At 34.6% G+C, this 15457-nt stretch overlaps 1 protein-coding gene across 6 annotated transcripts in view; it reads right to left on the reverse strand.

Annotated features, from left to right (window-relative positions):
* POSTN (periostin) overlaps positions 1-12403 on the reverse strand; it is a 33884-nt gene extending 21481 nt beyond the window's left edge. For 2 of the 6 annotated variants that reach the window (XM_006210114.4, XM_015244299.3), the window contains exons 1-7: positions 12172-12342; positions 10766-10864; positions 6272-6336; positions 4445-4602; positions 2166-2330; positions 1102-1248; positions 448-589 (exon numbers count right to left, since the gene is read on the reverse strand). In XM_006210114.4, the coding sequence (XP_006210176.1) occupies positions 448-589; positions 1102-1248; positions 2166-2330; positions 4445-4602; positions 6272-6336; positions 10766-10864; positions 12172-12290 (895 nt within the window). In that variant the 5' untranslated portion in view covers positions 12291-12342. Of the gene's footprint in view, positions 1-447; positions 590-1101; positions 1249-2165; positions 2331-4444; positions 4603-6271; positions 6337-10765; positions 10865-12171 lie in introns of all 6 variants that reach the window. The other 4 variants (XM_006210115.4, XM_015244300.3, XM_006210113.4 and 1 more) reach the window with 4 other exon arrangements.
* Between the last annotated feature and the right edge of the window lie 3054 nt (positions 12404-15457).

Here is a 15457-nt window from a genome sequence, read left to right on the forward strand (position 1 = left end):
GGAAAGAAACCAAATTCTGTGTATCTGTAAGTAATGATCAAAGAGAACCGGGCAATTTTCTCAACTCAACTTTAGGGTAAGTTTAGAATTAAAAGCATTGAATAATGTATACACAATAATAAAATTTGATGATCTAATATTTCTTTTCAGCACCTTCTAATTCTTTTTAATGTTGGCTACTTATATACTTGAAAGCACTGCCAAAGAATGTGATCTTTAAGAGACCCTGGTTATTTAGTTACTTTAATTATTAAATTAACCATTTAATTACTTTGCCTACTCCTTCGAGAACTTTGTTTTTGAAGATTTTTATAGTCCATCTCAGAATAAAAGTTTTTCTTTGCCTTTGCTTATCAAAGCTGATAATACTGGCAGGGCTTAATCTCTTTTTCATTTCCTTTTCTTGGAATTCTAGGATGCTTCTCCTAGAGAAGGACACTTGAGTACCTTCAGAAGCCACTTTGTCTCCCATGATCCTTTGTAGAACACCTCGTGGAAGTTTCTCGAAAGCTTCATTGGTGGGAGCAAAGAGTGTGAAGTGACCATCTCTTCCAAGGGCCTCCAATATATCAGATGTGATGGCAGCTGTCTGAAACACAAATGTGCTTTTTAGAGGCTTGTACATTGCAAATCCAGAAGACAATTATAACACACTCAGACATGAGGGAGTCGATTCTATAGAAAACTATAGACATTTGCTTGTGTTAGAGCTTTAAAACATTAATTTTTGGCACAATCAACTATGTGTTTCAACTTTTCCTCAAACTGTATGTAAGATGGGGAATTTTGCCAATGCCTGTGTGACTGAAGCAATACTCAGCAGTAAATGTAGTAACTGACGGACACATTCTAAATGCACTCGATCCACTACAGTCAGGTGACTAATCCTTATCTATTTTGTCCAAATAAATAGTATTTCATATGAAGAGATGATATCTTCTATGTGAAGTAAAAACCTATTCATTTCAAGAAATACACTGATTACAATTCTGTCAGATTTAATAGCTTTTTATTTGTTTGTTTGTTTTTTTAAGATTCTGACAGGGAAAGAAAGGGGATGTCAATGGCCCAAGACAATCTTCTGGTACTTCTTGTACTTACCCTAAAAGATGAGAGGTCATCTTCCGCTTCAATGAAGTCCTGAATTGAGGTACCGATTTGTGTAAGGACGCGGTCAATGACATGCACAACACCATTTGTTGCAATCTGGTTCCCGTGGATGATTCGAGCACAGTTAACAGTGACTACCTGTAATTATTTAAGAAAATCAAATTGCAGAAATCACTGCTATCCACTGACCACTGAGACTGGTAAGCCCCTTTCCTATTTTTCATTTTCATTGGTAAATGTAATGTGAAAGAACTGACAGTCTGACTGTAAATGCTGAGGACGAAGACTTCACATTGTTTTGTCTAAAAACAAAAATACCTAAGACAAAACAGAACCAGTTGAGAACCCAAGTCCAGTTACACTTAAAATATCTAGAAACGCAAGGCAAAAGCATTCTTTTCACTTGAATTATGGCTTTTATTCTTCTCTTTCTTTTATAGAGATAGACATACACTATTTCTAATGTAGGTCAATGAATTTCATAAAGAAATCTAATTAGTTCCAAAAAACAGTTCTGAGATAAATATAATTATTGCATTAATATAATCAGTTCTATTCCAATGATTTCCTAAATATTGCCTCATCACTGACCCTTTTTGTCCCTTGAAATCTGACTGTTGAAAGAGCCCTAAGACTCTGACAGAAGTTTCCCATAAAGATTCTATCTGAACACACAAGAACCTAAATCAGTATAGTAGCCAGAGGGTGGATGAAGGAATACTCATTGTCTGATCATTCTTTGATAAATTCTCTGATAGAGTCTTATTTTTTCCTCTGATTATTAGTTTTTCAAACACATCAAATATTAAAATTTTCTTTTGTAGAACATCTAAGTCTACTGTCAATGAACTGTCAATTTAACTTCTTCCTCGCAATCTTTGGTAGAAATCAGTCCTTGAATTAGATATTTACATGCTCTAGATGTAGGGCAAAGCCATGACATGGCACTTATACTCACTGACATTTTATTATTTCTGTGAACCTTATATAAATGTACAGAAGAAAACTTAAGGGCAATATTACTAAGAAATGTACTTTTTATTAATGAAACTTACCCCATTAGGATAATGGTTAATGAAGAGTCCCAAATTGTTATACATTGAAGGAATAATCATGCCATTTTTCAAATCCTTGGTCAGCATCCTCTTGTTAACCATGTGACTATGCAAAGCATTCAATAATTCAACATTTACATTGCTCTCCAAACCTCTACGGATATCCTAGGAAAAATTGAAATGACAGGCTTTTCTTACTGTAGTTAATTATTACAATTCTCATAATCACTATTTCTACTCTCTTGTTATTTTCTTGTTGAATTACCCAGAAGGTCAAACCAAACTGACATAAATAACTTAAAATTATATTATTATAATTGATTAAGAAATTTTGTAAGTAAAGGTACTCAGTAAAGTGTTCTGGATCTTATAGAGCACTTGAATATTTTTAGAGACAAAACAGATATTTTAATGAACATATTGATGAAAAGATGATCTTGATGTAAAGGCTTAGAGAATATGAAGTTATCGGATATTTTAAATATTTTGAGTGGAAAACAAAACAAGAATGTCATTATATTTGTATACAACATTTGATTTTCAATAAGCATTTTATGTTTATTCTATAAGAAAATTCAAGAATTCAACCATCCTGTACCTTTTTATTTATCCAAAACCATATGATATCACACTGTACTTGGTGTTATGAGAAATACAATAAGTAAAGTGCAGTCTCAACCTCTGAGACACTTATCATTAGCAGCAGGTAGAAATGAACATATTAAGATAAAGAACAGGAGGAGAAACAGATGCTTTCAGGGTCCAATGAAGGTGGCCATCAATTCAAGGTTTGGAGACAGGCCTTGAAGGGTGGATAGGGTAGGAATGGGGTGATGACCATTCCAAGTCCAGCTGCAGGCTCAGGGTGGATGTTGGGGAAGCAGAAGGTGTCCAGTGTGGTTATTATACATGTCTACATTTCTCCGATAATATTGAAAAAGAAATTTAGAAAAGCATGTGGGATAATAACATAGAAGACTTTAATGCCTGAGTAAAGAATAAATTAAACTGGCAGAAGGGAGTCACTGAAGCTTTTGTGGCATTGGAATATAATGATTACCCTGGGCTTCAGGAAGGTTAATCTGGTGGCAATCCATAGCAGAAATGAGCATATTATGAGGATGAAAAATGAGATGTGGGTGACTAGTGGTAGTTTCTAAGAGTTGGAGAAAGAGGAAGTAAGAATGACTCATAATTTTCAAGTCTGAACTCTGAGACTCTGTACTACCAATTATGGAAAAAAGACAGCAGAAAAGCAGTTATTTATGGGGAGGAAAAAATGGGCTATGTTTTAGATAACATTTTGTTTAAAGATACAGATGGTGTATCCAAGGAGAGATATTAAGATGAACATTAGAAATATTCTCCTGGGGTTCAAGAAACACAATTTCATTGTTCTATGCATGAAAGTGGAATGGGAAGCTCTCAGAAGTGCATATAAACTGCAGAGTATAGTTCTGGATAAGAGTTAATAAGCTCCATTCTTAAGGCAAAGACAAAGAGGAACCAGCAGAAGGAGCCAGGAAGGTGGTTAGCAATGTGGTCAAAGACAACCAGAAGGGGAAAAGTTCTATGGTGCAAGCGATTAATCACACAGTTAATGTAACATAGAACAATCTAGGGGAGTCTACCTAAGTTTTACTAGATATTATTTGACTCTAGTAGTAATTGTCAGCTCATCTTCATACCAAGTAGAAAGTAGGAATATGTTTTATTCCAGTCTTACAGGTTTGGATATTGAGTCATAATTTAGTGTCATGTAAACTGGACTATGCACAACAGAAAGCCTGAAAATGTAATGCATTGTTTACAGCCCTTCATTTCAATATCCACACACATTTATAAATCCATCGATCTCTGAGTGGCCACATATATTTACACATAATAAAATGATAGGTATATAAAATATAGCTTATTATGAATTTTAAATTCCACTCGGCGTCTTATCTTGCCTTTCTATGAGAAAGGTCATCTAAAATTACATATATTTCCTCACAGCCATAAGGGAACGAGGAAAGGAGTCAAACAGAACAATAATAAGTGCTTGTTCAGTCTACTATGGGTTTGCCTTTTTTCGTTAGTCCATGAGATGGGCTGTTACTCCATTTATGGTTGTATTACAGTGATTTGCTCCTTGCCCTCAGTATCTCATCCTTTTATATGTCCTCATACAGGAACAACAGAAAGAGATACAATTTCTGTTAACTTCCAAGTTAACAAACCAATTAACATAAAATAACAATAACAGAAAAAATGTAATTTTAAAAATACTGAATTACAGGATCCAAGTTGTCCCAAGCCTCATTACTCGGTGCGAAGTAAGTGAATGATCCTTTTCCTTCAATCTCTTCCCTCAGTTTTGAGACATCAGAGTAGCGCTGCGTGGTGGTGGCTCCCACGATGCCCAGAGTACCATAAACATGGTCAATGGGCAGAACTGAAATAATCAAGAGATGAATAAGTACTTAGGATAATATTTCAAGAATATTATTTTATAATAGTTTAAACTTTACGCTCAGTTCCCCAATACATTTAGCTGATAATTTTAGCAATAAAATTCTAGAAATCATCAATTTTATAGGAAAGTTGCCTTTGAATGTCAAATAATAAAGTACTACTGAAAAATGTCATTTCATATATCTTTTGTATCAAGGGAAAATAGATTTTAAATTATTATCCTAGTTTAACATTTAGTCTATTTAGGTGTCAAATCTATGTCAATAAACGTTCAATTATAATTATCAGTAAGTATATTTGATTACTTCATTAAAAAAAAAGTTCCTCATTTCTCACTGAAAATGGCAAAAGTAATTTTTATTTCATGTTGGATAAAAGCTTCCACACAGTATAATATGTTGAGTATAGGGATATAATTATAAAGATTTGGGTCCCAGAAAGAAATTTGTAGACCTGCTTCTTTTCATCATAATTTCAGGAAGGAAATAGATCAAATATCTAACACTTCCAGAATATATCTCCTGAACTTCAGAAGAAAGATTCACATATGAATGTCACCCTGAAGGTTGTTGCAGCCAACTTATCTTTTATGACCCTGTCTTATTTGAAATTTATTGTGTTTTGGATAATATCATAGGAGAAATGGTTATTACCTTTGTTAATGTAGCAAGACTAGGTACACAATTAGTAAATTAAATTACAAAATCAAGATTTAAAAACAACCCAACAGAATAGGGAAAATGAGTCAAAATTAACAGGTTAAATGTAACAGATTTCCATAGATGTCCTATGCCTCAGTTGGAAAACAAATCTTAGAGAAAGACTTGATTTGATCATGTTCATGGAAAAGAGACTTGTAATCAATTTTAATTAGTTATAAATTCAACATGACATAATGATATGACATGTTTAGCAATGACATTAACCAAAGTTCAGGAGCCCCCAAAACTGAGTTATTTGTCTTAATATTCTTTCAGCTGCTTGGACCCCCATGAATTATAGACACCAGTCTTGGATCACAATCAGAAAAAAAATGACTGAACTAAAGGCTTTTCATGGTTTGTTGCCAATGATGGTAAGGGCTCCCAAGTCTTTACCACATTAGAACTGGGGATGAGGAGCACAGGGAAGGTTCTGTTGGGGAAGAGAGGGTAACTATAGGAAGTGTGTGATGATTTGTGTTAAATACGTGAATGGCTGTCATTTCAAAGAGGAAATAGATGGATTATTTTTTCTCTAGTTGGCGAGTTATAGGAAACTAACTTTCAATATGAGGAACGTTATAAAATCAGAGTTGTTGAATTAGAGAAGATGATGCCTTGATGAGTAGTCAGCCCATGTTTCTAGATAAATTCTAAGACAGGGATTTTGTAGAGGGAATGTTTGTTCTTGAAAGGAAGTTGAACTAATTTAAATTTAGATTAAGCTGTTGCATTGTCCAGCATCCAGTGTATAAGATATATGTCCTCATACTTTATCACCGTGATAAACGCATAATTAACACCAAGCTGTGGGGGATATGTCTTGGATTTATCCTGGTGCTAAATACACACACACACATATAAATCTGGCTTCTCCACAAGCTACTTCAACTCTTTTTTTCTCACACAAGACAAACTCCTCATTTAATTCAATAATTGAAACTTTACCTGCTGGGCAGCCTTTCATGCCTTCCATTCTCATATAACCAGGGCAACATTCATATAACACAGTCCTATACATTGGAAGAAAATTAATATTAAAATGGGGGAACTACGTAGGATACATTTTGACATAAGCTTAGCGAAACATATCACTCATTGCCATGATTTATCAAGAATTTGAAATCAGGTGTTTTTTGTTTGTTTGCTTGGTTCTAACACTAAAGTATTTATACTATTCGCTTGGCGTCTCTCTGTAGCCTCATGGCATGGTGGAAGAGCGCCAAGATCTTGAGTCAGAAGAATGGAGTTTGGCTCCCAGTTCCACTACTTGGTAGATGTGTTGACCTTGAGCAAATAATTTAATAAATTTGAGTCTCAATTTCCTCAACTATTTAATATGAATATAGTAGCTAAAATACCTACGCACAGGATGGCTGTGAATCTCAAAATGATACTTTGGGAATCATTTTGCAAACCATAAATAGCTAGAAATATTTATTAGCATTAGGTTTTTAGGAACTAGAAACATCAGAAAAATACATTAGCCCATTCCAATCAATCAACTGCTATCCCATTGCTAATTAAATAATACTGTTTTTGGTTTGAATTGACAGTAGAGTTATTAATTGTGATCATATTAAAGACAATCTTTACAATATTCTATTCATTTTTATTTTTGTAAAATTTGGTATATATAAATATAAAAATATAATGTTTAAGAAAAATACAGTATTTAAGAAAATGCTATGCTGTTCAAAGTTAGTAAAGTGTGTTAAGTTATATACAGGCAATAATTAATCAAGGCAACAGCCCAGAAAATTCAAGCAAACAAAGATATAGTCAAAATACCTGTCTAGTTTCCTAAATTTTGAGGTAAAATAATAACCTGAAATCATCTAAATAATTGCTTCTGTTTTTCACTTTATTAAAAATATAACTTTGATCTTAATTTTATCAAATTCCATTTGATATTTTATGGACTTCTTCAGGATCCAGTGTAAGTAGTATTTTTTTATTAAAATTTTCCATAATGCTTTTTTTCCCTCTCAGTAGAAATTTGAAGAGGAATTTATGAAACAACAATTGGAAATTGGGGAATATTACAAGTAAAGAGGAAATATAGATCATCTTGTAATTTTTAATAGGTAAATTCGATGTCCTAGAGCTTAAGACAATTACTTACAGACAAATTATCTTGTAATTCAGTAATTAAACATACATTAGCTAATTCAGATTATTGCTTTGCGGCTTTTTATCTATTTGTAATCATTGTACTCAAGAAGTATGAATGAGTGAAAGAATTTGGACATATTTAGAAGAAATATCACCAACTCTAAGAATAAACAACCATTTTTAGTATGATAAAAATGTATAATAAGAGCAAATTTTCAAAAAGTGCTAATTTTAATGATATAAGATATGGTCTTACATAGGTAAAAGGAAATAAATTAGCTTTTCAGATTGAAGCCACATCCATGAACTGATTATCCATGACTTGTGGCCCTGCTTGTGACCTTGGAAACCTATTTCTCTACTTTCTTAACATAAATTTTAAAAGCACAATGTAACGTTGTTTATGGATATACACACCTAGGTAGTAAAATATTAAAATATAGATGAGAATAACATTTCTGTCATGGAATATTGGCTTAAGGATAATCAAAAAATAAGAAGATGTAAATTAAATGAAGTAGGAAATGAAATTTTTAAATTGTTCTCTAATATTAAAATAATTTCAAGAATTGTTGGTATTGGAAACATATGCAAATTATAGGGTAGCCTTATGCAAATATCATCCCTGAAATAATTTTATTTACACGGATACTCATAAAACTAAAGGCAAATATTTGGATGTCAGGGGATTAAGAATTGTTTATATATTAGCTTTAGCATATATTATAAACAATAAAAATGAGATACATAATTTTTAGTTCAGGACTAATAACACTTTAAGTAAAATAGTGACTAGAAGAAGAAATTGCTAATGTAGCAAACATTTCTGTGACATATGCTAATGTAACCCAAGGATCAGCTTTAATGTAAAGAATTAATGCATTAGATGGGATAGAATTCCCAAATAAGCAATTGCAATTTCAGCTGATAGTTGAACAATATGGTTATCTGAGTTGATCCTTTAAAAACAGACCAAAAAAGTAGTTTTTTTAGGAGAATATTTATGCTACACAAAACTCAAAGTTCCCATATTGTCAGTAGGACAAATAAGAGTAAAAAACAAAATCTTTACTGTGCACATCTCTGATTTATCTACATTTTCTGAATAATCTAAAATCTTGTGGAAATACCAACTGAAAATGTTACTGATATCTTTTAAAGGAAGTCTACAAAATAACTAATTTTGTGAGCCAACATTTATTGTGGGAAATATCTTGAACCTAGGGAACTTCATGTCTTTCATTAGACCCAGTTACCTTCCCCAAATCCCCAAAGCATGCATTCAACCAGAAGATCAACCTTTCTGTCAACTGATACATAGAAAGTCCTAAAGATGACTTTGAAAATTTTATCAGCAGCAAGCAGATGGCACACCAGGCATTCTTCCCATCAATATGATTGATTTCTTTGGTTGTTTGAAACCAACAGCTAGCATTTGCATTTATTCCAGAGCACAGATGTAAATGTGTCTGTGAAAATGCAGTTAAGGGAAATAAGCTAATATAATTAAACAAAGGAGACACTGTTATATTTCTGGTAAAAAGCCAGGCTTCAAAGCAGAGAATGTTTTTAATGGAAAGTAAGAAAGAATCTTGGCATATGCTTTGTACAAGCCTTGGCATCTTTATGTTTACATGATTAAGTAAGATTATATCAGACTTCCTTAACTTCCAGGAAGGATGTAATAAAGATTTCCCCTAAATATTTCAGACAGCAGGTCCTTTCTTATGTAGTTAGTATGCGTTCCAAGCAGGCCTCGTGGTAATCAAGAATAGAAAGGAAAGGGGGAGAAGAATTCAGAGCTTCGGAGTTCCCAGCTGAGGCCTGACTTCAGTCTTGGCCAGGATCATTGTAACCACTGGCTTCCACTGTAGTCGTGTGAATGAGTCACAAGTCTAGCAGATGTCTGCAAACTAACAGGTCAAAAAGTAACAGCAGTTGGAAGTCTGTAAGACAATATGCAGGAACAGGCAGCAAGGTCCTGTGATGTCCTAGACTTGGTTACCGTGGGGAAGGACAGCACAGTTAAGATTATATGCCTTGAATACATGATTCTTACTGGAAATAATGGTAACCCTATGCATTTTAAATAGGCATCTGCTCACACCTCCTTTTCCCACCAGCATATATCCAATTTGCTTAAAATAGTTTAAACTTAAAGATAATTGGTATTGTGGGTTAGAGTTACCTAGTCATTTCGTATTTGTTCATTCATTTTATCTTCAGAAATACTATAACTATTAAATCCACATTTCACAGGTAAAGAAACAGACACTCCAAGGATTAAGCGATTCCATATTTGTAACCAATATTTCTAAGTTAGGAATACATTTTTAACAATCCTCCCCATCTTTCCATCTATTTAGGGGAACTGAAGCTGAATGATGATGTGCTAAGCCGGTCCTCCTTCAGATACTCTGGTTCTCAAGGCGTCCATCACTGAGGGTGGGGTCCAACTTAACAGGATGCAGGTAGGAGCCATTTCCACTGTTCTCTTGACTGAGGATGATGCTCTAACCGTTTTAATCTTCATCTTGAAGTGAAGAATTTGCACCACATGAGTAGTTCTTAACCTTCAGATGCCTAGGGTTTATTTCTTCTAATATTGTATAATTGTATTTCTCTAATACTCATTTATTTACCTTTTCCTAATATTTATTAACTGATTAAACCGATAAGCTATCAAGTAATAGATGATGTTTTCCAATTTTAAGTTAATCAGTAAAATATGTAACTAAGTTGAAGAGCAATCATCTTTTTGGCTATTGAAATGGTACATACAGTCACTGGCTTCCATTATCACCTCTAGGGGTCATTGAGGGTCTGGCAGTTCCCCAGACTAGATTAAGTCAAGAGATGAAACTTAAGTCCTGTCCAACTTTAAGCTTTGGTGAAACATCTGGGGTAAACTGGAGTACTTTAGATAATGTCTAAATGACTATAGGCAAATATTAATTTTCACCTTGAAACCTTAATATTTCATATCAATTTGTTCTTCTGGCCCATTTTTAAACTAAAATGATGAAACTGAGGCACAGAGGTTAATTGACTTGCCGAAGAAAGAAGAGGCCAAACCAAGAGTACAGATAACATAGTCAAACTCTTGCACTGATTGTACACCAGATCACATGGCCATTGCCATAGATTCCGGAATAATGAGCGTTCCACCAGTATAGGGGAGAATACTGGGAAAATGTATTTATTCACATTTGATCCTTTTTTTACGCTTACAATTTTGGAGGATATTTTCAAGAAGAGTGATGTGTATGTCCAAGGAAAAGCATGGATGTGATGGAACTGGCACATTAAGGAAAAGGTGAGACTTACGCTTTCTTTCCGCAGATGGCTCCTTGATACCAGTTCCTACAAGTGCTGAAGTATTTCTTTTTGGTGCCCAAAATCTGCTGAAAGGCGCAGACATTTGGGCTGGAAGATAGAGAGAAGGAAGAGAGTTAATGTCCTAATGGCAATTAGTTTTCCATGTCTACAGATCAGCTGGTTAAAAAAAAAATTAACATGTATTTGGTTTTCAAAGATGCGATTCTAAAAAAAAAAAGATGTGATTCTAATCAAGCACAGATCACATTCTTGATTCAATTCTACTGAATCATTGGGAAAACTAAAGCCTATGAGAGACAGAGAGAGGGAGGAAATTGTACATCACTGACAGTAAAACCCCAGTATTTCAAGCTAACCTAATAGAATATTTAAAACACTGTTACATTGAACATAATGTTATTTTCCTGGGTCTTATTACTCTTAATAGTAGATAACGCACTGGCCCCTTTAAACCAAACATGTGCCTATTTGGGGTGTTGGCGTGGCTTTAGGAGTCTGGAACAATAACAGATCAGACAACAAAAGAGATACATTTCACTAAGTTCAAGGACACTGTACTCTGTAATTTTCTAGGAAAGTGATCACAGAAGTAAATGAGTGCTAAGACTAACTTAAATAGCATGGCTGCACAAAGGAAAATTTATTTCTTTGACTGGAAGCAATTAGATCAAAACATCCTCTGCCAGACTTTTAAGGGTTTTTCTCCCTTAAAGAGATGGAAGTCTTCCTTGCTGTGTAAGGCAAGGAAACTTTGGGGCATTATGCAAATCCCTCTGAGACACAGGGAATAGTGCCAAGATCCATTTCAAGAAATAATAATGAATGGTTGGTTAAGTTACTAAATGATGTCTGATAACAGAAAATGCTAAGCTGTGGTTGAATTTATTCCAAGAGACAAACTTTGCAAATTTTACAGAATGCAGAACTTAAAAGTATTCTTAAATGCTTCAAAAAAAAGAAAATCAGAGACTAGTTACATTACCTATTATTTCATTTTCATACATAACTTAAATGAAATTTTCCCTAACATCATGTAAGATACTTCAAAGCTGTTTACATGAGAGTCTCCAACAAAAGATTCTGAAATAGATTTTGAAAACCTCATTCCAGAAATTTGTAAGAAATAGAAATACAAATAAACTGAGTCATAAAAAGGCCTGTTAAATGTTTTTAATTATACTAAATTATGCACAAGTTATTCTGACAGTAATTCTTAAAGTTTAAAACACATTTAAAAATCACAGAATATCCGTTTTTCCCCCTTTTTCTTGTTACATTGTATTAAATAGAAATAAAAACCCCTGAGGTATAAATAAAGAACTTTATGTAGAATTGTACATACAGCAAGCTAAGGGGAAAAAAAAAAGTTTTATAAAATCAAACCACTGACTTACCCCTGATCCCGGCCCCTGATCCGGCTGTGTGCCAAGATCTTGTCATAATGACCATTGGCATCTGCAGGGTTAACAACAACCAGCAAGAGCAGAGAAACTGTGGGTAAGAAAGGAATCATCTTTAGTCTCTCCGCTGTAGTTAGTCCACGAAGAGAACTGGCAGTGGGCTTTGGAGAGCTCGGAGTTTATATACATGCCAGAGTTCTGGGAGGGAGCGCTCTATCAACCTGGGAATCTGAACTCCCTCCAAAAGACATCAGCGACTTCACGTTGCCAGCTTACGTCCTCTTTTGTGAGTTCTGTTCACCAAGCACATTGAGCCTCTTTTTCTTCTCATTATCAAGAAGATACTTATTTTTACATTATTTATCTTTCTCTTTGTTTTACTACCTGACTCATTTCATGTTCATATTTCTGTTTTAGTCTTTTATAACTCAGACGGGAGGGTTTTTTTTTTTTTAATGGAAAAGGGTTTTATTTAGGTTTTAAAGATCATTCTGTAATCCATCCCTTTCAGAGTACATGTTCTCATGCTCACTGAGAGCATTATTTGATCTTATCACATCTTGTCATAGTCCATTCTCTTCAGAACTGAAAGGTTATTATTTTTCACCAGAAAACTAAAGGTAGGTGTAGCTTTGATTATCAGAAGGCAGTAATGGCTGTTGATGAAAAACAAATATTGACCAGATATAAACTTGCACAAAGTATGAAATAAGAATTTTAACTTCCTGATGAGACGTGTAGGAGGAATCACATTTCCCTTGCACTCCTACCACCCTAGGGGGATACCTCCCATTTCACTTCTCTTTTCAAATATCAAGGTATAGAGAGAGTTAACATAGACCTAGTTCTGGCAAGTTTCCCGAACTTTTGAAATGAAGCAGCAAAAAAAAATATATGTGGTTTATTGTTTTTTCATCACATACAGGGCGTAATGTTGACCATCTCTAGATAGCACATCTATTGACAACCACGGGACCAAAAGCTTCCCCTGTAGGAAACAAGGATTACCAATCTAACTGGAATCGAGTAATTCAATACAATGAAGAAGCAGAAGCATTGCCAGAATTATTCTTCTTCTGTTTTATCACGAGGAACTAAAGTCTCTTAATGTTACACAGTGCAATTTCTAGCCAAGGGAATCTGCACTCTCACCGCTCCACACATGGTATGTCAGATATTCAGAACCCTTTGGATAAAAGAAGTCTGAATGTCAGAAGTCACCAATAAGCTGAAATGATAACGGCAATGAATCTCCCTGGATAAACACGAGACACACTACCCTAGGGGAAAAGTGTAATTCAACTACAGCTTGTTACAAATGCTCCCACCGTAATGGCCCAACAGCCCCATTGGCCATATAGAGAGATTTTAGACTATGTTGTCCAATTGGAAGGGCTTTTAGGGTAGGCTGGATCGGGCCAGAGAGGATTCCAAGGAGAGTTATAGAAAGCTTGCTATAGGATTTTTGCCTTGGGACACGAAAATAATCCTGCAACTTGCTGCTTGTTTATTAAGAAAACATACACTGAAATAATAAATTCTTAAATATGATTCAGAGGCTTCTTTTCAATTTGAAAATCTTGACATTAAGGTATAGAACATGAAAGAGCAATTCAAAAGTAGAGCTGGAGAGAAGATGGCATAAAGGTAAGTTATATTTTTTCCCTGGTCCCTTGTGGGAAGAAGAGATTTAATCTATCATTTATATTTCTCTGAATGGAATTATTCTGACTTTATGGTTATGTCACTAGTTTGCCTTATATAATAGGTTTTTCTATTAATCTTAGGTTGTGCAAAGAGTAGGTGGTCAGTACTTGATTATTGAATAGGATAGAAAGGCTTTTATGAAAATAAGTTCTACCTAAAAGATTAGGTATCATTAGAACATTATTGATAATATAGTTATATAAAAGTCTTCAATTCTAGACTGGCTAGACATTATAACATGGATTGCTTATCTTTTAAGATAATGATAGAACTTTGGAATTACAGAGGAATAAGTCTAACTCAAAATACAGCAATCTCTCGAACATCACCACTATAAATAATCATTTATTCTTTACTAGGATGCTCTTAATAGTAATTAATGCAACCCTTTTCATTTTAGACAGCTGCTATTGTTTTATAAGCTTTTCTGTAATGAAGCTGAAATCTCAAATCCAAAGGGGTTTGATTGGTGAGGAAAGAATGAGGTGCAGAGAGAAAGACAGAGCCTTGGATAATATGGAGCAAGAGTAAAAGTGTTCTTTCAGTCCAGTCCAGAATGGTAACAGATAGACTTGATCATGAGGATGGGGTGAAGACAGAATTAATAACTTCCTGTCGTGTTACCTGCTTTCTTAATAGTGCCTATGAATTGAAAATATATTGATTATTTTCAAGAACAGTTTTGACCTAGTTGTTCCTGTGACCACAGTTTCATCCATTGGAATCAATGGCTTCCACTCACCCTGATTCCTTCTGCGGTACAAATGGGTGAATAATTGCATGGGAAAAGTCATGAAAATGGGAATACATTCATTCTTATCTCAAGAGATGACTCCGTTCTGATAGAAGATTGAGGTTTACTTTTTATAAAAAGCATGATACATGCTCATACTATAAAAAAGAAGGTTCTTAGATTTTTCTTTTCAGAATTTCATAAAATGGTGTCTTAAATGTGTCTATCCTGAGCATGCCGTTTGGAACTTGTATAAGTCCCAAAGAAGTCAACAAATGCTAGCCCTCCGCAAATATTTACACTCAGGATGAATAATGCCATCAAAGAGGATCTTGAAACTGAGGGCAGTTGTACATATACATCACATGCAAATTTAGAGGTTGGAGAACCTTCCAAGAGAAGGAAAATTTTAGGACAAATATAAAAAGATAAAAGCAGTGCAACTTAAAATGCTAAGTCCAGCCCAGAAGTGTGATATTGTAAGATGTAATATGGTGGGAGAAAGTCCAAGTAACTAGTTTAGCCAGGATCCTGGCTTCAGGGAGGCTACTAATTGAACCCTGGTCCATAGCTGACAACTTGGGGTAGGGTGAGGGAAGGAAATAGTTCCAGAGAGTGGGAGGAAAGGACAGCCTAAGCTGTAGCGAAAAGATTTAAAGATCTAAAGAGGGACACAGTTCTCTCCTTTCGGAGCATGCATTAAGGGTTAATCTCTCTCTCTTTCTTCCCGCACAGGACCCCTCTTCTTCTGCTTCGTGAAAAGGTCCTGCTCCTGGGTGGGCTACTTCATTTTCTTAGCAGTTTGGAGGAAGACTGAAATCTTGGCAATTAAATCTGACT

The sequence above is a fragment of the Vicugna pacos genome, chromosome 14 (genome assembly GCF_048564905.1).
Source record: "Vicugna pacos chromosome 14, VicPac4, whole genome shotgun sequence".
Taxonomy (NCBI): domain Eukaryota; kingdom Metazoa; phylum Chordata; class Mammalia; order Artiodactyla; family Camelidae; genus Vicugna; species Vicugna pacos.